The 20,103-nt window shown below is 37.7% G+C and overlaps 3 protein-coding genes and 1 non-coding gene across 4 annotated transcripts; 3 read left to right on the top strand and 1 right to left on the bottom strand.

Moving 5' to 3' along the window:
* Positions 1-6,797: 6,797 nt before the first annotated feature.
* TRNAA-UGC (transfer RNA alanine (anticodon UGC)) lies at positions 6,798-6,870 on the bottom strand. The gene has a single exon. It is a non-coding gene; the product is annotated as a tRNA-Ala (tRNA).
* Positions 6,871-6,928: 58 nt separating this feature from the next.
* On the top strand, positions 6,929-12,076 carry POLD2 (DNA polymerase delta small subunit). Its single transcript, XM_089043092.1, has 15 exons — positions 6,929-7,082; positions 7,368-7,507; positions 8,163-8,271; positions 8,351-8,474; positions 8,815-8,922; positions 9,431-9,546; positions 9,635-9,715; positions 9,949-10,017; positions 10,103-10,174; positions 10,263-10,354; positions 10,461-10,588; positions 10,738-10,839; positions 10,981-11,048; positions 11,215-11,281; positions 11,799-12,076. Exons 1-14 carry the CDS (start codon positions 7,017-7,019, stop codon positions 11,272-11,274), a joined length of 1,335 nt encoding a protein of 444 aa, XP_088899218.1. The 5' UTR covers positions 6,929-7,016; the 3' UTR covers positions 11,275-11,281; positions 11,799-12,076.
* Positions 12,077-12,662: 586 nt separating this feature from the next.
* On the top strand, positions 12,663-14,635 carry LOC103339415 (uncharacterized). Its single transcript, XM_008242709.2, has 2 exons — positions 12,663-13,143; positions 14,350-14,635. The coding sequence occupies exons 1-2, from the start codon at positions 12,763-12,765 to the stop codon at positions 14,437-14,439; spliced, it is 471 nt and encodes a 156-aa protein (XP_008240931.1). The 5' UTR covers positions 12,663-12,762; the 3' UTR covers positions 14,440-14,635.
* A 1,843-nt stretch (positions 14,636-16,478) lies between these two features.
* On the top strand, positions 16,479-19,914 carry LOC103339414 (Protein phosphatase 2C family protein). The gene is made up of 4 exons (XM_008242708.2): positions 16,479-17,070; positions 17,952-18,316; positions 18,883-19,119; positions 19,215-19,914. Exons 1-4 carry the CDS (start codon positions 16,770-16,772, stop codon positions 19,455-19,457), a joined length of 1,146 nt encoding a protein of 381 aa, XP_008240930.1. The 5' UTR covers positions 16,479-16,769; the 3' UTR covers positions 19,458-19,914.
* The last annotated feature ends 189 nt before the right edge of the window (positions 19,915-20,103 follow it).

The following is a 20,103-nucleotide window of genomic DNA, read 5'->3' as shown; positions in this document are numbered from 1 at the left end:
CCGCCGATCTCACTGCAATGGACTTCTTCGCGCAATTCGATCATCATCCCGGAGCGCCGCTGTACGGCGGTCGATCGCGTCGCCAAGACCTCTGCTAAAGTCCCGGCCGAGTGATAGTCCGCCGCGTATAACTCGTGTTCTGCCGGAAGACCTTTCTTGAAGGCCGATGATGCGATTTGGTCGCGCACCCTACGATGTTGGCCTTTCTGCTTTGAACCTCTTGATGTAATCTCAATGGATTCGCGGGCTTTGCGTAGGTTGAATCAGATGATCCGGTTCTTTTGATCGTCCGATAAGAAGTGTATTCTTTAGTGAAGACATAGGCAAGTTCCTTGAAGTGATCGACCCACACGACGTGCGAGTGTGGAACCGAACCGCGATACATCCTCCTCGCAAGGTCATTACGAACGCCTTGCACATCGGTGCGTCGTCGGCCTTGTGGAGGATCATGACACTTTGAAGTGTTTTAGGTGGCTCGGGATCGGAATCTCCCTTGAAATGCGTAATTGCGGGCGCTGAGAATCGCTCGCGCCCGATCGATTTCGGGGTGAAATAGTAGAGATCGCCTCGGTCCATCTCCCCTTACGTAGTGCATCCTCGAGAGTTCCGCCCGCGATACTTCAAGTCTCGGTTCCAGTCTGGTCATTCCACAAGTTTCTCAACCTCTTTCGTGGCGCATTGCTGGTCCATCTCGTTGGCGACTTTGCGATTCGGCGGCCAGTTGACCTCCTCGTTGGTCCGCGAGTCGGTCCTCTCGCGTCCCGCCCTTAGGAGACGCGTGTTGGTGGATCGCTAGCGCGCGCGAGGATTTTTGCGCAGCGGACATTGGTTCTCCAAGAGCGGGCGGTGGAGTACTCTCTTCACGATCCTCATTGCGTGGTTCTTTGACCTCCCTGGGGCCTAGCCTTCGTGAATATTTCGCGAGTGGCGGAGAGCCCTCTTTCACGATCCTCATTCGCGGCGATTGTCGGTTTGATCTCCGAGCCTAGCCTTTGAAGTACATTTCTGCGGGCTCAGGTGAAGTAGCACGGACGTCAAGTCGTAAACGGGCCGAGCCTCGACGTGGCTTTGTGTGGCTTGCAAATGCTTGCGACACGCGTCGGCAGCCGATCACGTGGTTGTGCATCCCCTTGTCTGCGCTTCGCTTCCCGCCGACCGCTTGGTGCCCGCTGAGCGCCCTGCCAGGCGCTGTCTATTCTTTCTCCGCTCGTTGTCCAATGCTAGGATTTTGAGCCACGCTTATTTGATTAATGAGCTGCCTCATAAGAGCATTTTGGTCGCCATTCTCTGAGCTAGCTGTCGACTCTCAAGGTTGAGATCTGCTTGACTTTGTGGATCGGGAGGAGAGGCGTGTGGAGCCCAATTGCACGGGCTAGGGCTTTCATTGGACGCGTGACAGCGCGTCGTCGCGTAGGCGCAATGGAGGGAAACGCCTGAGAAGTTGCTCCAAGACCGGGCCTAAGTCGGTGGTGGTAACGAGCCCACCTTGATGGGAGGGTCCACCATGTTCGGCGGCGATGCGCTACGGAGGTTTCTCGGATCCGCACAGCGGTCCCAGAGGTAGCGGTGGCGAGAGGTGGTGGTGCCACCATGTCGATCGCGGATCGTGGGTGGAGTGGCTTTGGGCCATCTCGGATTGAGCCGCGGCGGTTTTGCTCCTAGTGCGTTTGCTTCCAACCATGGTCGTTGGAAGGCTCGGTGGATTGGAAAATAGGAGGAGCATTCCTTGAGCAATGCGCTGAGTATAACTCGTGGTCTCAATGAAAGCACCAAATGTTTGTGCAAATAATCTCACAGAGAATATTCGCTTCTAGATCCTTCAACCTTCGATCTTCCTTCTCTCTCTTCGATTCTTGAAAGTAGATTGAGTAAATAGACCACACCCGGGTGTTGGCCAAGGTCATCCGATGCCTAAGTCCGGTTCGAGTGTTTGTAGGAAGACAATAGCTAAGCAAATGGTACAGCTAGTGTTTATGTAGGGTGTGAACCGAAGGCCGAAGCCGTCGTGTGTGGTACAGGCCCGTGTGGAGAACATATGGAGAGTGGAGAGGGAGAAAGAGAGAGCTTCGGGTATTTTTCTCGGGTATTAGGATTAGGTTTTTATGTACCTTAAATGATGAATGAAGTCATCTATTTATAGAGCCTCGGCTAGGGTTTCAGTAGAGAATATATTAGTTTATTCTCTACCCAAATTCGTAGGAATCGTAGTCGGACTGAGATAATATCTGATTTAATGATATTATCTCTTTTTATGGAGATAATATCTTAATTAAATGATATTATCTCTTTTTATGGAGATAATATCTGAGATAATGACATTATCTTCTCTTTATTAGGATAATATCTTAATTAATGATATTATCTTATTAAATAAAGATAATATCATGTTAATTAAGATATTTATCACAATTAATTAATTGGCCAGATAAACTGGTTCAATTAATTAATTAAAAGAGATAATCTTCTTTTCTACGTGGCGCGTTGTGATTGGAGATGAAAATATCTGCTCCCACAATATAAATCTTATTCATGCTTTCGACTGTTACATTGAGTATATGACATTACGGGGCAAACAAGCTATAAAGGTAGGAAATTTTAGACCCCATTTGTCATCATATACTAGAAAATTTGTACTTGTCTTGTCAAAATAACAGCGGATACCAGCCACCACTTCTTTGGCTTTGTATGTGTTATATAATCAACCAAACCAACGCATGTGAAATGCTAAAGTAAATATGGGGTTAATTTTAATTTGGTATCCTAAAGTTGTACCATTAAGACATGTTTGTCTATGCATTCTCAATTTTAATAATTACATATCCTTATTAGGTAAATTTTTTACAATGTGACTTTGCAGTTATATTGGCTATTAGAAAATCTGTTAACTGATGACATGGCGCATTGTGGCCTACATTATTTTCTTAAATTGAATAAAATATTAATAAACATTTAAAAAACAAACAAAATCCTTTTATTTTTTTTTCTCTCTCTAAACCTTTTTCTCCCTTCTTTCCAATCAAACCTAACCCCCCGTCTCTTCCCTAAGAGCACATTTATTTGCCCATTGCCATGGCAAGGGCTAGAGAGTAAGGCTTCTATTCATGTGAATAGTGGCTGCCAGCTTCTAAAAAAACAATGTGTGTTTCAATGATCTTTGTGCCATGACAAATACTATTCATTTTTTAATATTTTTTTCACAACTTTTTTTTAACTAAACAATTAATTTGGATAATATTTTCGGATAAGATTTTTAGGTTCCCACATGTCAATACTATTCACATCGGATAAGATTTTCGGTTTCAAATTTCAGATAAATTTCAAAATTAATATCGAGTATTGGTTGGTATTTATAGAAGAAGAAAAAATCAGTAATTTTTTGGTATTTTTGTTAAAAACAATTCAATTTTTTTTCATTTTTTTATTGCACAAAAATTGGCTGTCGTTGGATTGGAGGAAAAATCTGATCGGAGAGCCCAGAGTGCAACACGTGGAAGAAAGCCATTGGCGGCATTGTAGCAGTGCGTTCAAATTTTGTTTAACTCATGCGGCAGCTTGCCGTGCCAACATTAAAAAAATTTGGACGCCAGGGTTGATGTCAAGCACTAAAACTCGAGCAGCAGGCGCTCGGGCAGGACTTGCCCTCTGGTCAGCAGTTGTTTCAGTCCCCACCTTGGCCCGGGCCCGGGCAATATTTTGTTGCTAGAAACAAGTTTTTTGGGCCAAACCCCCCAGCCCTTCTTGGTCCCTTTGCTAGAAATGCTCTAACCACCATTCTCAGCCACACCCACCATCACAAATAAAAAAAACATATATATGGAACAACAATGGTGGGCTTGACGCTGCGCCACACCACCCACTCACCACACCTCTCTCACCACCACCCACCTCTTCCCTCTCCCTCTCTATTATGTCTCTCATTCTTCCCTCACCCTCCAGACCCATTCCCAACTCCACAACCTCCCAATCTATCTCGCGCTCATGTTCTCATGTTCCTCCCCTATGCCCACCACCACCCCAACCAGATCCCGTCCACCCTCTTTCTCTCTTTCTCTAAACGGATACAACTACAGGCATAAAGAGAAAACTCATGTACTGGATTGAATTCATCTTTGTTTTCAATTTTTTTGTACAATTTTTTGTTTTGAATTTGCAGACATAGGAGTAGATAACTGCTTTTTTTTTTAAATAGGGGCGAGTTTGAGTTGATGAGGTGCCAGGAAAAAAGTGGCGAAGTTGATTTTATTGTTGGGGTTGATGTCGGCGATGAAGTTGGGAGGATGGGGATGAGAGAGGCCATATCTACCCTTTGTGGTTTGAACATTGTTTACATTTGTGGTTGCAGTTGCGTTGCAGGTGTGGTGGGTTTAGGGTTTGGTTGGGTGAAAAATAGAATGGGATGAGTGGAGGAGGTTTGTTTGGTTGTTCCATCTATGGTGGAATTTGGGTGGGTGTTAGGTGTGGCTGTATTTTGGGTGTCTTGAGATTTTATTTTTATTTTTTGTCATGGGGAATGGGAATCGGTGGGGGAGAGAGGAGTAGATGGAGAGAAAGAGAGAGTATGCTTTAAAAAAAAATTGAAAATGTGGGACCTATAATTGCCATGTAGGCATAGTCTAAAATATTGATCATATCAACGAAATATCGAGGATATTCTGCCGCTTTTTTGGGTCAATCGGATATTTTGGCGTGTATATCTGCATCGTAAATATCGATAATATCGATAATAAATATCAATGTCGATAATTTTGCTTACACTTTAGCAATATTTTGTCAAAATATCACTATAAATCGAAAATATCAAAAATATCGATGTAATGAAAAAAGGGAAAAAGGAGAAAAAAACATAAAGCACACATGCAAAGGGAGTTCAAATTCTTGTCATTTCACTCCTCTCAACTTAACCATACCGTGTTGCTTCGTTTTGTGATAATATGTTAAAATATGTATATTTATATTGTTTTGTTTTGAACTGTTTTTGCAAGAATAAGATTTTTACATGAGAATGTAAGTCTTTGACGTTTGGGGTGGAATGGAGCATTTCATGTAAAGAATCTAAGACCCAATCTTCAAATGATTTTGCTTATAGACAACGTCAACCAATCTTGGATCCATATGGGTGGCATGTTAACAATTACATGCAAAACTATTTTGGGGATTTATCATTTGATGACTACTATTCACAATACACTTACTCTACTCTACAAATAGAGATGATGAAGATAGTGAAAATTTGAACCTCATAGGAACTATATGTGATACTGAGTCACTCGTGTATCTTACCATGCAATGTATAAAGTGTATAATATTGTAGTAAATCATATATAAATGATTATGGTGTGTTTAATCTTCTTTCATTAATTATTACATATTTTCTATACTATAGTGTTTGTCAGCTTGCTATATAATCAACTTAAATCAGTTAAAACCATAATGCAATGCATTTTCTTTCAATTTTTTGTGATAAACTAATAGATAATTGACTAAAGAAACATCCTTCAAAGTTTCAATAAAAATTTCCAAGTTTTTCTTATAATGTCCGTAGTTTTTATTCAATGTTTATTGATATCGATAATATTATGATATTTTCATCAAAATTTCCTTATTTTTGGACTACCGATATTTTCGATACTATTGATATTTTAAACCTTGCACGTAGGCAACTAACAGAGAGATCTGACGAAAACCCTAACGGCAAAATCATATTGTAACAAATTTAAAAGATCAGGGTATGTGATTGTAAAAATTGAGAAGATAGGGACTAACATGTCTTAATAGTGTAACCACACGGTACTAAACTGTAATTAACCCCATTTAAAAAGTATTAATAACATATTTTAAAGGAAATGATAATATAAGATAGTCATAATGCTAACAACAACTGCCCAACAACAACAACAAAAAAACTGACAACTGGTTTGGTTACCCTCTAGAATATCATATCATAATCATGTTAATTTTCTACATTTTAATATATATTATAAGTGAATCTAATCGTGAGAGCTCTTTTCATAAAGTCCATATAGAAAAATCAGCGAATTAATGCTAGTTGGTAGTTGGTACATAGTTATTAAGAGAATCCTCCTTTCAAACCATTTTTAAATTGAAGAAGCTTGGCTCCTTAAAAACCGAAGAAGAGTTTCTCCTCAAAACAAATAGAATTTTGACTCGTGTAATCTTATTAATTTACTATATAAAATTGTAACATTTACAACCCAACAAACTTCCTTAACGAAAGTATTAAGCCTTTACTCTCATTTGAGATTTGACCATTAGCAATGACTCTTGGAGATAAACTATACTAAAAAAATACAAAGCCTCATATTGTGGTAAGATTGTTAACTTGTGTAGTATGGGTCATTAGATTTAATGGATTTTCCTTCTTTCGTTTAGCTTTTCCACCCTAAAAACCAAAGTTATTGTCTTTTTAAAATGGTCACTTGTTAACGGGGTCTAGTCCAATAAAAAAAAATCTTGATTTGCAAACTAGTGGTCGAGGTTTGAACCGTGATACTTTTAGATGTGTGTGTATAAAAAAACCCTCTATCTTCCTTCATAACTTTAGTGAAGAAAAAAAGAAGTGGCCACTTCAGCTAACCCTTATTTTTAACTTGTCATGAACTTAATTTTTTTTTTTTTTTTTGGGCTTACAATTAAAAATAAAATAAAAAATAAAATATAACAAGTTGGTGGTTTAAAAATGACAAAAAAGAAACAAATATTGGAGAACCTCTCTCCTCTCAAATATTGGCAGCAGAATTTGTAAATTAACAAAATATTTTATTGAAAAATAAGGTAAGTGGAGATGCGGGGTATCGAACCCCGTACCTCTCGCATGCAAAGCGAGCGCTCTACCATGTGAGCTACATCCCCGTGTGATCTTCATGCGACATTTAGAAAATTTATCAAGATAACTTTGTTTTTTGGGCATATAAAAAGCCCTACTGAGTAGCTGAGCCAAAGCCCAAAAGCGAGTGGTGAAAAATTCTCGGCTTCTCTTTTTTTTTTCCTTTCCCGCCATGGAAGCCATGGAAATCGATTCGGAGAAGAACCTCCAGAGAAAGCATTCCACCTATAACTTGCTGGTCCGTACTCTCTCTCTCTCTCTCTCTCCTTGAAGATTTACTTCACCTCACTTCTTTTCGCATCGCCTTGTTTGGTTGCCGAGACACAAACGAGAAAAGAACGGAAAGTAGAAATTTTGTGCTCAATCCGGACATTTATATCTTGTTCTAGGATTTCTCAGCAACCATTACTCAATTAACAGCCACAACTGACAGTTTTAGAGCAATTGTCCTGTTTTACTATTTCTTTTTTCAGTTTTTTGTTTAGTTATTTATTTATTTATTTCTTATTTCTGTTTATTTTAGGACGAGAGGTTTGAGATTCAGAAAGAGATGTACAGGGGTCAGCAGTACAGCCAAATATACTTTGTACGTCTCCATATGATGAGGACCCTCCTCTATTCCCTTGTCCCTAATTGGAAACCCCATTTACCAGGTTCTCGATTGTTGTAATTGTTTCAGCATTTGTTCAATTTTAGTTTTCGGTTTTCCTGTTACATGTTGTTCTGCACTGTTAGTATCCGGAAAATGAAGAAAAAAAGAAAAGAAAGAAAAGGAAATGTGGGTTTAGTTGATGGCTTATAGGTTTGTCTGTAGAAGAAAACTGGCTTTCCATAATTCGTTAAAATTTCTGGTTTTGCTCTGATTATCTTATTGTTGTCTTTATAATTATAGTGATAATCTGCAATCCAAAATTTCTCAGTGTTAAAATTAGGGGTGGGAAGTGCGGAAAGTTAGAACTTTTAGGGAGCTGTTATTGACACTCCAAAACAGTCATCCTCTACTCCACCCTATAAAAATGAGATTTAAAAAGTTCAATTTTAAGGGGGAACTGCAGACTGACTATTTTAGAGTCAATGACAGCTCCCCTTTAGTATTTTGGTTATTGATTTATATGAGGGTCAAATTTTAGTACATGCCTTTGGGTTAGAATCAAGGCAGTATCTTTTGACTACTTGTTAGGATTTTGGTTTTCATTTATGTTTATGTTAATGCTCTTTGTTTTGGTGAAACATTTGTGTTAATGTTTGAAGTAACAGTGATTTGGGTTTCTGGTAAAATGGTAATCTGATATAATAGGCGTTCTGTATGGTGTTGTAGTTTGTACACAGTTTTGGGATTGGAAAAGGACAAGGAATGCATTGTTGTTGGAACCCTGTACAAGCACATGAAACTCAAACCTTGTATTCTTGATGAGTACTCTAAGACGGTAGTGTACATGTGCAGTGTTGGTCATTAAGTTATGGAGTGTTTTTCTAGTTCTTCTGACAATATTGCAATTTTTACAGAGATCTACGACACCACTTGTCAAGCCTCATAATTTTGTGCACCCGGATGACCATCTGGTTTTGGAAGATGAAAGTGGAAGAGTAAAGCTTGCTGGGATGCTTTCACCTTCTGTATATGTAACAGGTCTGTGTCAAACAAAATACTACAATAAAGAAAGAAAAATGCTCTATATATAATAATAATTTTTCTTCTTTTGGTGGGATTTTGGGGTCTTTTGGGCTTCTGTGAGGCAATAAAGTGCTTGTGGCTTTTAGTCCCATATGCTATTCGGAAACTCTAATCTGCTTTGTCTTGATTCAGTCTACATGAAGCTTAATCTGTTGGGCCTATTTTACTTGCTTCCTTTGATTGCATAATTATGACATTTGAATTGTTCATTTTGTTAAGGAAGAGTCCAAATTTTTTAACATTTAATATGAAATCAATATTGAAGCATGCTTATTCTACAATAACATGGTGACAGGGAGTATTGTTGGTTTGCATGGAAAGGAGACTGATGCTGGTGACTTCTTAGTCCTAGATGTTCTTGAAGCTGGCTTGCCACCCCAGATAGAGCTGCCACTTAAATCAAGTATAATCTGATTTACCTGGCTCTCTTTTATTTTGCAATTTTTCTTCTTTTCTGTAAAGTTTGTGTTTGGCCACTTGTTTCTTTAAACCTTCATCTTATATTGGTGAGATGATTAGAGAGAAGCTAAACAGCAAAAGGTCGAATTTATGCAGAAATATGTAGACAACATTGGCTGTAAGATAATATGTCTAGAGAGGAGCTAAATTCACAGGAAATATAACTTGAAACCTTTGAGTATAAAGTGGAAAGTCTTTGCTTTTAGTCCCTTTGAACTTTCTTGAGGTTTTCTCAGTTTCTATAAAATTACAATGTTGTGCTCATAAAGAAACTAAAAGAAAAACAGAAGTCGCTATTTGTTGTTCGATCCTCAATTACTTTGGTTTTTAAGTTTTAGTCATTGTCTTGTATTTAGTTTCTCATTTCCTCTGGTATTTATGTTCTAGCATCTTTCACTATTACCTTTACCTCAATTTTCTTTTTTCATTAATTTTAATTTGTCTGCATGCAGGAGAAGACAAGTATGTTGTCTTTGTGTCTGGACTTCGTGTTGGAAGCAGCTTTTCAAACCCTCTTCAGTTTCAGCTTCTTGTTGATCATATTACAGGACATTTAGGAGATGAGAAGGTTCATGCCATCGTTTCCTTCAAGATCATGTGCTGTTCATTATGTTTTAAACTGTCTTAACATACTAACTTTGTACAACGTTGAACAGGAGCAAGGTATTGCAGCACAAATAGTTCATGTTGTTATTGCTGGAAATTCTATTGAAGTTCGTGGACTTCTTAATGGACAGGTAACACATTTATACGTCCCTGATAATAAGGCAGAATATAATTGTTTAATGATTACTTATAAATTGTAGGTGCAGAGGCGCAATGTGATTAAATATAGTTTTGATTTTTTTATATTAATCTTTGTTGAAATAATAAAATGGGAAGCTTAGAAATGTTGTAGTTTAGTTTCTTAAATTTCCAAGCAAAATGTAGTAGTTTTCTTTCTAATTGTCATTTTGTTCATTGTTTGTAGAATTTAGCGTCAAAGGATCAATCAAGGCTGTCTGAGCCAATTAAGGAGCTGGATATTTTGTTGACTCAGGTTCTTTTTATCAGTTTGATTAGTCAATACCGCGCCTATGTTCCTATCATGAATCAGACTGCTTAATTTAATCTACTTATGCTAGATTGCTGCAGGTTTGCCTTTGGATATCATGCCAGGTCTCGATGACCCTGCTAATTTTGCCTTGCCGCAGCAGGTTTGATCTATGTCCTTGAAAGTATATATGCAGCAATTTTTCCTTGCCGCAGAAGGTTTGCTTGTAGCTAATATTCCTTTCCTTTCAGCCTTTGAACCGATGCCTTTTCCCTGGGTCATCAGCTTATAACACATTTAGATCATGTACTAATCCCCATTGCTTTGATCTTGATGATATCAGGTAAAATTGTAAATTGAATTTGACTCTTGGCATTGTTGATCAACAATTTTGTTTTGGTATTATTTATTAGGTACTTATTTTGACATACTGGTAACGTGGTTTTCAGATTTCTTGGAACATCGGGTCAAAATATAGATGATCTTGAAAAGTATTCAGAAGCAAAGGATAAACTTGAATTTGTTGAAAGGACATTGAGGTGGAGGCATCTGGCACCAACAGCACCTAATACTCTTGGTATGAAATTTTACCTTCTGCTTGTGTGGTTTTGTTGGTCATCCGAGTCAATTTGTCTTGTTAAAGTGGTTTTTTGGTTTGGATATTTTCAGCTAGGCTGAGTTCCTCTCTAATTTGAGATTAAAATTAATACTCTTGTTATCTTTCAGGGTGTTATCCTTTCACAGACAGGGATCCTTTCCTGATTGAGAGTTGCCCTCATGTTTACTTCATTGGTAATCAGGATAAATATGATAGCCGCTTAATAAAGGGTATATCTTGTAACTCTAATATTTTTTTTGGGGGTCAACTGTAACTCTAGTAATCATATTATATAATAATACTTTTCATGCCAAAAAATTTAATTATTTATTTTTCTATCAGTTGAGTAGTATACAACCTTCCGATTGCAGGATCTGAAGGGCAGATGGTGAGACTCATTTGCATTCCTAAATTCTGTGAGACAGGAGTTGCTGTTGTGGTAAGTTGTTGTATATTCGAGGCAAGCTGAAAGTTCTTGAGGAATAAGTTCTGGTGTCAGTATTGATGTTAGACGTGTTTGTCAGTATTGATGTTAGACATGTTTGTCGTGTCTTGTCTATAATGACACCTTGATCCCTTAAATGTTCTGTTTCCCAATTTTGCAGCTAAACTTGGGAAATCTTGAATGCCATACGCTCAGTTTTGGGACTCACTTCAGCTCATAACAACACGGTATGAGGTTTATCAATTAGAGCTCTGAATTCTTCGTAATCTGCTGCCTCCAGTCAATACAAATTCTGAAAGAACACATCATTATAATGCTCAGTGCCATGCTTCATCTTTTGAAATACACATTATTTGCGTTGTTTCAGTTGAAAATATCACATATGATTATCAATGAGAAAATATTTAGATGTAATCTTATAGGAGCATTGATGACTTAAAACTCGGGTTCAATGGATTTTTAACTAGTCCTACGTGAATATCAGAATCACTTATTGAGTTTCAACCAATAACTAGTCAGTCATTGTTACATGTCAAAATTTTAAGAGGGGCAAGGATCTAACTTGCATCAGCTCCCAATGCTCTTGTTTGTTCCTTTCATGGAAGTGCCTATTATTTTGCTTCATTTGACAAGTTGACATTGATTTATCTTAAATAAATATATGAAAATGCATGTCTGGAAGCCAACATTCAGCAGCTTCTTACTGAAATTTTCTCAACTAAAATTGGAAATTTGTAATTTCAGGCTTCCAAAATGTTATAAAGGATTTACAGTAGTTTGTGGCTATCAATACATCCTCCTAACAGCATTTGTGGAGATCCCCTGAAGAGAAAGCCCAATGGGATGAATCTGTGGAGCCAAAACCTGCCACTTATTTTTATTTTTGATTTTAAACATTTTGCTTATAGAGTATCCTATATTTATAAAATTAGCTTTTGGTGTAATTTTTGTTGTATTTATTTTCAAGTAGGCATTTTGGTGATTGAAGATGTTAATGAAGTTTCAAACTTTAGTAGATTTTATCAACTGATACAATTTTTTATGGCTTCCAAGAATTAATCAGAGCATCCAACACTCAAAAAAAAAAAAAATATTCTGATTATGCCCCAAGGTTGGGTGTGCTAATTAGAGGTAGAATCGGTGGTTACCGACAATTTTTTATGAAACCATAAACCGACCGACCGTAAACAAGAGCCTGACCGATCAAATTTTTTGGGTGCATTTAGAACTTAGAAGCCTGCCCTTTAACCGTTGTGGGCCTTCTGGCCCAAAGTATCCAAACCCAAACCCATATATTACCGTTGTTAGGTCCAAAACCGAACCAGATCCAACTTTGACGCCATCATCATCTGCAGAACTTGTCAGCGTGAACGTGGGGGGCGCGCATGTAAAATGGCAAATTGGAATTTTGGTACGCTAAGTAATGTCCACAAAATCACATGCCCAATAATACATTGCATTGCCTTGCACCAGACAGTTTTGTCTATTATTCTCTCCCTAACGGCTATATTTTCCAAGTCCTTGTTATTCAAATCATTCACTAACCCCAACGGTCCATTTCCCACACATTCATTAAGCTCTAAATTCACCAACCCAACAACGTACACATAAAATCCATCCACATTGCAATTTACACTCTCTCTCTCTCTCTCTCTCTCTCTCTCTCTCTCTCTCTCTCTCTCTCATATTCTTAAATCACAAATTTACAATGGACCCTCTTCCTACTGCAACTCCAACTCCAGCTCCTGCTGCTACCTCAGCTAGTGTTCAACATGTAAACAAGAAGTCCTCCGATGAGCTGCTAAGAAAGTTTGCTGATTCAGGGGATGAGGCTGAGGAGGCCCCGGAAAAGAAACAAGTGATTCGGATGTCGAAACGCCGGAAAGTGAGAAACCGGGCAAGTGGTGAAGGGGAGCAATGTGAGAGCCCATCAAATGGCAAGAGCAGCTTAGTGGAGAGGAGGTCTCTGCTTCCTGCTGCTGGCACTAAGAACAAGGCATTGCTTAGGCAACTTGGGGTTCATGGCAGGGCATCACAACTCAGGGCCAGGGATATCAGGAACAAGTCTCTCTTTGGTGCCATTCACAAGGTTGGATTTTATTTTATTACATCCCATGTTTTGATCAAATCTTCGAGTTAATTATCTGTTTTAGTCGCCAATTTGCCAATGAACTAAGGTGAAAAATAAAATCCAACTACTTTAAATGGGTGTGTTAAACTGTGTTTAAATCAGTAAATGTAAATGTAATTATTACCCAGATAAGAAAAAACCTCTAGGCTTGAAATTTAGTGTAGCAATCAATGGGAATTTCGTGATTGGGGTTACAAAAGTAAGTGATTGCTGTTCTTACTTTCTTTGAAAAACAAAATCCCTCACAGCCATTTTTAATTCACCGTCTCCTAAAGCCAATAAAAGAAAAGTTACTTACAAGGTACACCACAAGGAATGTCAATGTAGCAACATCCAAGCCAAATCAACTTTCTAAGATGACCATGAGTGATTGGATTGGAATACCGTTACAATGGGCTAACTAAACCACATAATTGTTGCAATGGACTAACTAAGGTGACCATGCGTGATTGTATTGAAATACCGGGACAATGAAAGCTTTGCTGAGAAATTAGTTAGCCTTTCCACTTAAACCACATAATGTTAGCTATCATGTCTTAACTTTGTGTGTGGGCTGCGATATTATGGTGTTACATTCCAAAGCCTTGCTACATGATTTGCAGAAGGGTTCCTTCCTGCTAGGTGCTTTATTACAACAAAAGTTAACCTCTCAGGAAATTAAGGCAAATTGGAACCATATTGATCAACAACTTTGTGGCTACCAATGTATTTGTACCCATAATTATCTGTTTAATTGCGTGCTCAAGCAGTTCTAGCACTTGGTAAAAAACTAACACCAACTATAAGAAAACCCTATCATCTGTTAGCCTGTTCCCATCCATATGCTAGCTTAGTGTACTCACCAAACTCTGCCCCTCTCACTCTTCTAACTGCAGCAACTCTTTGTTGCAGCATTTTTTCTGCTGGTAAAGCTGTCACTAGCTTGGTCCAATTTGCCGGCTAACCTATGCCCACCTCCATTTTTATTACGGAGGGGCAGGGAAAAATAATTAAGAAATAAGAGATATGAAGAAGAAACATAAAAAAATGTCTTCTTTGATAAAGGACTTGTAAATGTTTATATTATATTACAAGTGGGAAACAAAAGTCAACTTATATTGATGTCATTGATTTCTAACATTTCACCCCCCAACACTTTTTCTTCTGTTGTTATCTATTGTGCAGACATGGAGAAGGACCATAGAAGGGGCTTCAAAGGTATTCATGGAGAAGCATTACAATAGGCACAAGCGTTTGATAAGTGACATTGCCTAGCTCACAGACAGTCTCTTAAATTCCAGAAATTTCTAGTTGGAAGGTCTCAGTCAGCCTTGTGTAAATCTTGCATCCAATTTATATTTCTCATTAATCTTTAATATTGTTTCTTTTTTCACAATGAATAAATTAAGTACCATTTTAGTTCTTTAACTAAAAAAATATTCAATATTATCTTGACAGATTGTTTGATCAACATAAGATGCTTCAATTGTCATACTATTAGTTTGAACTATCAATTTGATCGAGTTTTGCTAGAATCCAATAATCTCTTAACATAAATCTAATAAAAACATCATTTCTCAAGATTTTGACAGATTATTCGACAACATAGGCTGCTTTAATTGTTAAATTGTTAATTTAAACTATCGATCAAATAGACTTTTGCAAGAATCCGATAATCTCTCAACATAAATCTAACAAAAGAAGATTATTTCTCAAGATTTTGGAGACTACCCTAAATTCCCAAGCCCTTATCCTATCTATGGCACATTACATTTCATGGAGAGTTTACTTTAGAGTGGAGCTTCTAACCCACCCATTTTGTTGGCCAAATAAAAGAGCAGCACTTGTACATGTGACATTGACCACAACAACACAAACCCATCTGATGGGATTTATGGGGTCAAATGTGATCCCATCTGTGGCAACAACATCTTTAATTGCAACTGCACCATCCCATGAATGCCTCTGTATGGATTAGCTTAGCTTAGATTTTAACACCCAAAAAAAAAAGATCCCACTTTCACATGCCTCATGTGTTTAGCCCTACCATCTTCCCTTTATTTATTTTCTTTCTTGGAAAACAACATGCCCTCTGCCCTCCTCTACCTCTGCCTCTGCCTCTGCATTTCCTCCATTCATCCAAAGGACAAAAGTTAGTTTTTGATAAGCTTACATGGTTACACCTACACCTACCCAATCACTCACACGTGTTTTGGGGTGTTGGGATCTGATCGAATATATTTTTGTCAACAAAGTCTTCTCAAATTTAATAAAGAAAAAAGTAAAAAAAAGAAAGAAAAAGAAAATAATATTGTGACTAGTTTTCTAGTTGTATATAATTGGAGAAGATAAGCTGTATAGCTTATATTATGCATCAATTCATAGTCATTTGCGGCTTGCACATGGGTGATATTGCAAGAAGCTAAAGCCTATGCATATATGCTAAAGAAAAGCTTCACTTTTTTTATATTTGTTTATTTATAAAAAGTATGTGAGGCCCATAGGGCCATAGCTCTGCCCATTAATGATATTTTAAGACAAAAAGGAAAAAATTCAGAATTTTAATATTAAAACCAAAGAATATGAATGTGCACCACTGTGGTGTTAGTAGAATTGGACTAGATTTAGCAATGGTGTGTTCACAAGTAGTCTTGAGTTGATACTCGTGTGTGTGAGTTTTCCTTATCCTCTTTCTAACTTCGACAACAACAAAAAAGAATAATAATTTTTTTTTAAACCCTTTTTTTTTGGGGTACACAAGAAGGTTAAAGAAGAAGGGAAGATTTGAATTTTTGAAACCCTTAAAAATTAAATTTTATTTTGAGTATTCATGTGAAGGATGACTTCAATTGTACCCTCCTCATTGATGAATAAACTATTCAATTTTAAAATGGATATTTACAAAAATTACAAAAATGAGGGCATCATGGCTAGTAGCCTTCGGTCATATTTTTTTTTATTATAAATATTTTTTAAAATTAAAATAAGATGAGAAATTTAGAAAAAGACAATGGATGATAGTGAGATGAATAATGTGAAGGTGAGACCCACAAAAGAAAATAATTTGAATTCTAACAAAAAAGGAAAGAAAATAATTTGAAAACAGAGTTGTGCCAAATCCGCGGCCGGTTATCATCTCGAGTCAGTGGTATACCTGTAATTTAGTCATCGTACTAATGGCATTTTCGTCAATCGAAAACACCATTTCGAAAAAACAAAAGAAAAACAAAACTAAAAAAAAAAGAAAAAAGAGTGCTTCTCACACGCTTTCGTCAACTTTCCCCTTCCATTCCACCCAGTAGTAGTTGCTCTGCAAAACCTCTCTCCTCTCTCCTCTCTCTCTCTCTCTCTCTCAATACACAAACAGAGACAGAGAAGAGACACAAACCCACCAAGCCTTTCAAGTCCTTGTTCCCAAAATCACAACCCCTTTTGGCTTTTTCAATCCCAAGCTCCAATCTTTCCCAAATTTTGCAACTTTATTAAACCAAGTGAACCAAATCCATCCTCCTTTACTTTTTTTTTTCCCACACAAAACACTACATATTGGCAAAGGGGTAGTTGTATTACAGAGTAAAAGCAGTGTTGGGTTTGGGAAATGAGGGATGTTTTCGTGGCTGGCAAGGATAGCGTGGACGTGTTGGAAGCCAGTGAGGAGATATGCCCGTATGAGCAAGGATGATCTTGATGACTCATCTCTTGAAGATCCTTTGTTATGGTGCAGAAGCCTTGACAAGCACTCCTATGGTGAATTCTCCTTCGCTGTGGTCCAGGCCAATGAAGTTCTTGAGGATCAGAGCCAAGTTGAGACTGGCCGTGATGCCACCTTTGTTGGTGTTTATGATGGGCATGGTGGACCTGACGCGTCTCGCTTCATTTCTGACCATCTCTTTCTTCATCTTATGAGTGAGCCCCTCTCTTCTTGGTTTCTGGTTTTTGGGTTTTTTCTTTTCTTTTTCTTTTTGGCTTTTCTTGGGATTGTTGTAGTTGTTTGTAATTTTGTGAATTTGTGTGTGTGTTTTTTAAAAAGGGGTTGTTTTGTTTTCTTCTGTTCTTGTTGTTGTTCCTGTATCTTATCATTTTAAATGTGAATTGTGTTTGAAGCAGAGTCTTGGCTTTCTCTCCTGGTTAAATTTTATGTTTTTTCATTTTTGGGATTTTTTTTTTCTTCTCTGCATCCCCGACTCGTCCTTTGCCATTTGGGGTTGTCTTGGTGCTGTTATTTGAAGAAATCCAACTTATTTATCTTGAAAAAGAAAAGTTGGGTGAGAAAATTGGTTCCATTAATGGACTCGATTGGAGGTTGAGTTATGTTGTTTATCTATTTTGTTCTGCATACTTGGAGTAGACTTGGATGTTCAATTATAGAAAATAATAAGAATTTTGTTTATTGAGTGCAGTTTATTTTCTTTCTTTTCTGGTGTGTGTATAGAGATCTTTGTGTTTCTTTATTGCATTGCCATTCTCTTCCACTCTAGAGTCAGACCCTTTGTTTTGAGATCCCAATAGAGAGGCTTTTAGCTATATGTGATTGTGGAAGTGGATGAGGAAGATAGTTTAAGAATACAGGCGTTTCTTTTGTACATGTTAACATCCCTTGAGGAATTTACTCGCCAGACACTTCAACAACATTGAAGGTCTCTCTTGAAACATAGACGTGTTTGATACTCTTTGTTGCACCACTGCTTATTATCTGTATTCTAGGCTTCACCCTCCAATTGCTATTGTGCCATACTTGAAGTACTTTGGGATTTTACAAATCGTAACTTATTTAAGTGTGTTTACAGGACATGCTCGAGAAAAAGGAGCCCTATCTGAAGATATCCTTAGAAGTGCCTTTTCTGCAACTGAGGATGGGTTCCTTACTCTTGTGCGTAGGACTTGTGGAATAAAACCATTAATGGCAGCAATTGGGTCTTGTTGTCTGGTTGGAGTTGTCTGGAGAGGGACGTTGTATGTTGCTAATCTAGGAGACTCGAGAGCAGTAATTGGTTCTTTAGGTAGATCGAATAAGATTGTTGGTGAGCAGCTAAATAAGGAGCATAATGCAAGTTTGGAGGAGGTTAGACAAGAACTCAGGTCCTTGCATCCAAATGATTCACATATTGTAGTTATGAAGCATGGAGTTTGGCGTATCAAAGGCATCATACAGGTTTACTCACTTTTTGTCTCTTTTTAACTGCCATGGTTGTTTATTTCTAGTTTTTAAAGATATTTGATGTACCTTTTTAACGTCCTTCTTGAAAGGATGCCCACTTTCTAAAATGAGTCCATTTGTGATTTATGGCTTACGAATTTTGTAAATGTTTGCAATTACCTTACCATAATTGTGTTGGATTCTTAAGGATTGCAGTAATATATGTACATGCCTTCTCAAGAAATGTATGGAAAAGACAAATGAATGCATTAGCAGTTATAATTTGATACTATGACGCTCCTCCTACCCCTTCTCTAGTCCAAGTGCAGTTAGTGGTTATTGTTGCATTAGTCATGTATATTGAGACTCTGCAGGACTAGGTTTTTTGTGTTGTATTTCTTCATTCCTCTCCAAATGCTATGTGCTTGCTTAATTAGCTGGTATGCACACTGGAAGTCGGACATTTAAATTCCTCTGTTGTGTACTTTATAAAGTTTATTTTCCAGTGAGATAAGATCATTGACAACCTATTACTAATTATTTATATTTCTCCCTTTGTGTGTTTCCATGCTTCCTCTCAGGTATCTAGATCTATCGGTGATGCATACTTAAAGAGGCCAGAATTTTCTCTTGATCCTACATTTCCGAGGTTCCACCTTCCTGAACCCCTCGGTCGGCCTGTGCTTACAGCAGAACCATCTGTATGTACCAGAGTTCTACAACCCAATGATAAGTTTATAATATTTGCCTCCGATGGACTATGGGAGCACATGACAAATCAGGAAGCTGTGGAGATTGTACATAATAATCCTCGAGCAGTATGTTTTTTTCTTTCAATGCCTCTTTTGTCAAATTTTCCATTTATCATATAGATATCAATAGTAATTTTTTCTGTTGTTTTCACAAATGCCAGGGAATTGCAAAAAGACTTCTTAAAACAGCTCTGAGTGAGGCAGCTAGGAAACGGGAGATGAGATATGATGACCTTAAGAAGGTTGAAAAGGGAGTTAGGCGGTTCTTTCACGATGATATTACGATTGTCGTCATTTTTATAGATCATGATTTGCTGGAGAAAAAACAGCCAGCACCTGAGCTGTCAGTAAAGGGGTTCATTGACACTGTTGGGCCATCAAGTTTTAACATTTTCAAGGATTGATATAAATGTGAAGTCCGTAACACCCAGTAACTTGGTTTGCTGGGTCTGGTAAGAGACCAGGGTCAGCAAGTTTTATTTTCTTTCAACATTTTTCTAACATTGGGTTGTTTCTTCCAGCTTTACTTTACTCCTTTTTGAAGTTTCTTATATAAAGTGATTTCTTTCCATAAAACTATGCACCCTAGGCAAAGCTATGGGAGGGCTTCAGATTTTTTGGGGTTCATAAATTGGAGTCTGTATACACCCAAAAGTTGTGAAATTTGTTTGGTTTTAATAAATCTTCTTGTTAAGCTTTTAGCTACTGTTAGTTTTCTTAAGGATGTGGAGCTAGTGAAGTAATTTGTCATCTTCGATGAGTTTTACCATATGACAAGTGTCTGGAAAATCAATGGTGTAAGTCTGAAATGGAGAATATCAAGCTTATCTTCTTTTGTGAGGCAAGCCATTGTTATGAACATCTTTCACTGTGTTGTTTTTCATTTTCACTAGGACTGTACAGTTCTTGGGGATGAAATTTGATATACCATACCAAACATCGTCTTTAACTATGTGATTTCGATTTTCGATTGTATCAAAGAAACTTATTTCAGAATCATGGCTTGTGGCCGTTTGAGATGAACAAACATCCCATGATATGGATCTCTCA

Source organism: Prunus mume, linkage group LG8 (assembly GCF_029339155.1).
Source record: "Prunus mume cultivar Tortuosa linkage group LG8, ASM2933915v1, whole genome shotgun sequence".
Lineage (NCBI taxonomy): Eukaryota > Viridiplantae > Streptophyta > Magnoliopsida > Rosales > Rosaceae > Prunus > Prunus mume.
Note: the sequence above shows the minus strand (reverse complement) of the source record. Positions and strands in the feature narration are given on the sequence as shown.

What these genes read in the sequence shown, in the direction of transcription:
- POLD2 (XM_089043092.1), top strand. Translation starts at nt 7,017, where the DNA reads ATGGAAGCCATGGAAATCGATTCGGAGAAGAACCTCCAGAGAAAGCAT. An exon ending in TTTGATCTTGATGATATCAG is followed by an intron (nt 10,355 to 10,460) that starts GTAAAATTGTAA and finishes CGTGGTTTTCAG; the next exon opens with ATTTCTTGGAACATCGGGTC. An exon ending in AACAGCACCTAATACTCTTG is followed by an intron (nt 10,589 to 10,737) that starts GTATGAAATTTT and finishes GTTATCTTTCAG; the next exon opens with GGTGTTATCCTTTCACAGAC.
- LOC103339415 (XM_008242709.2), top strand. Translation starts at nt 12,763, where the DNA reads ATGGACCCTCTTCCTACTGCAACTCCAACTCCAGCTCCTGCTGCTACC. An exon ending in TCTTTGGTGCCATTCACAAG is followed by an intron (nt 13,144 to 14,349) that starts GTTGGATTTTAT and finishes TCTATTGTGCAG; the next exon opens with ACATGGAGAAGGACCATAGA.
- LOC103339414 (XM_008242708.2), top strand. Translation starts at nt 16,770, where the DNA reads ATGTTTTCGTGGCTGGCAAGGATAGCGTGGACGTGTTGGAAGCCAGTG. An exon ending in TCTCTTTCTTCATCTTATGA is followed by an intron (nt 17,071 to 17,951) that starts GTGAGCCCCTCT and finishes GTGTGTTTACAG; the next exon opens with GACATGCTCGAGAAAAAGGA. An exon ending in GTATCAAAGGCATCATACAG is followed by an intron (nt 18,317 to 18,882) that starts GTTTACTCACTT and finishes GCTTCCTCTCAG; the next exon opens with GTATCTAGATCTATCGGTGA.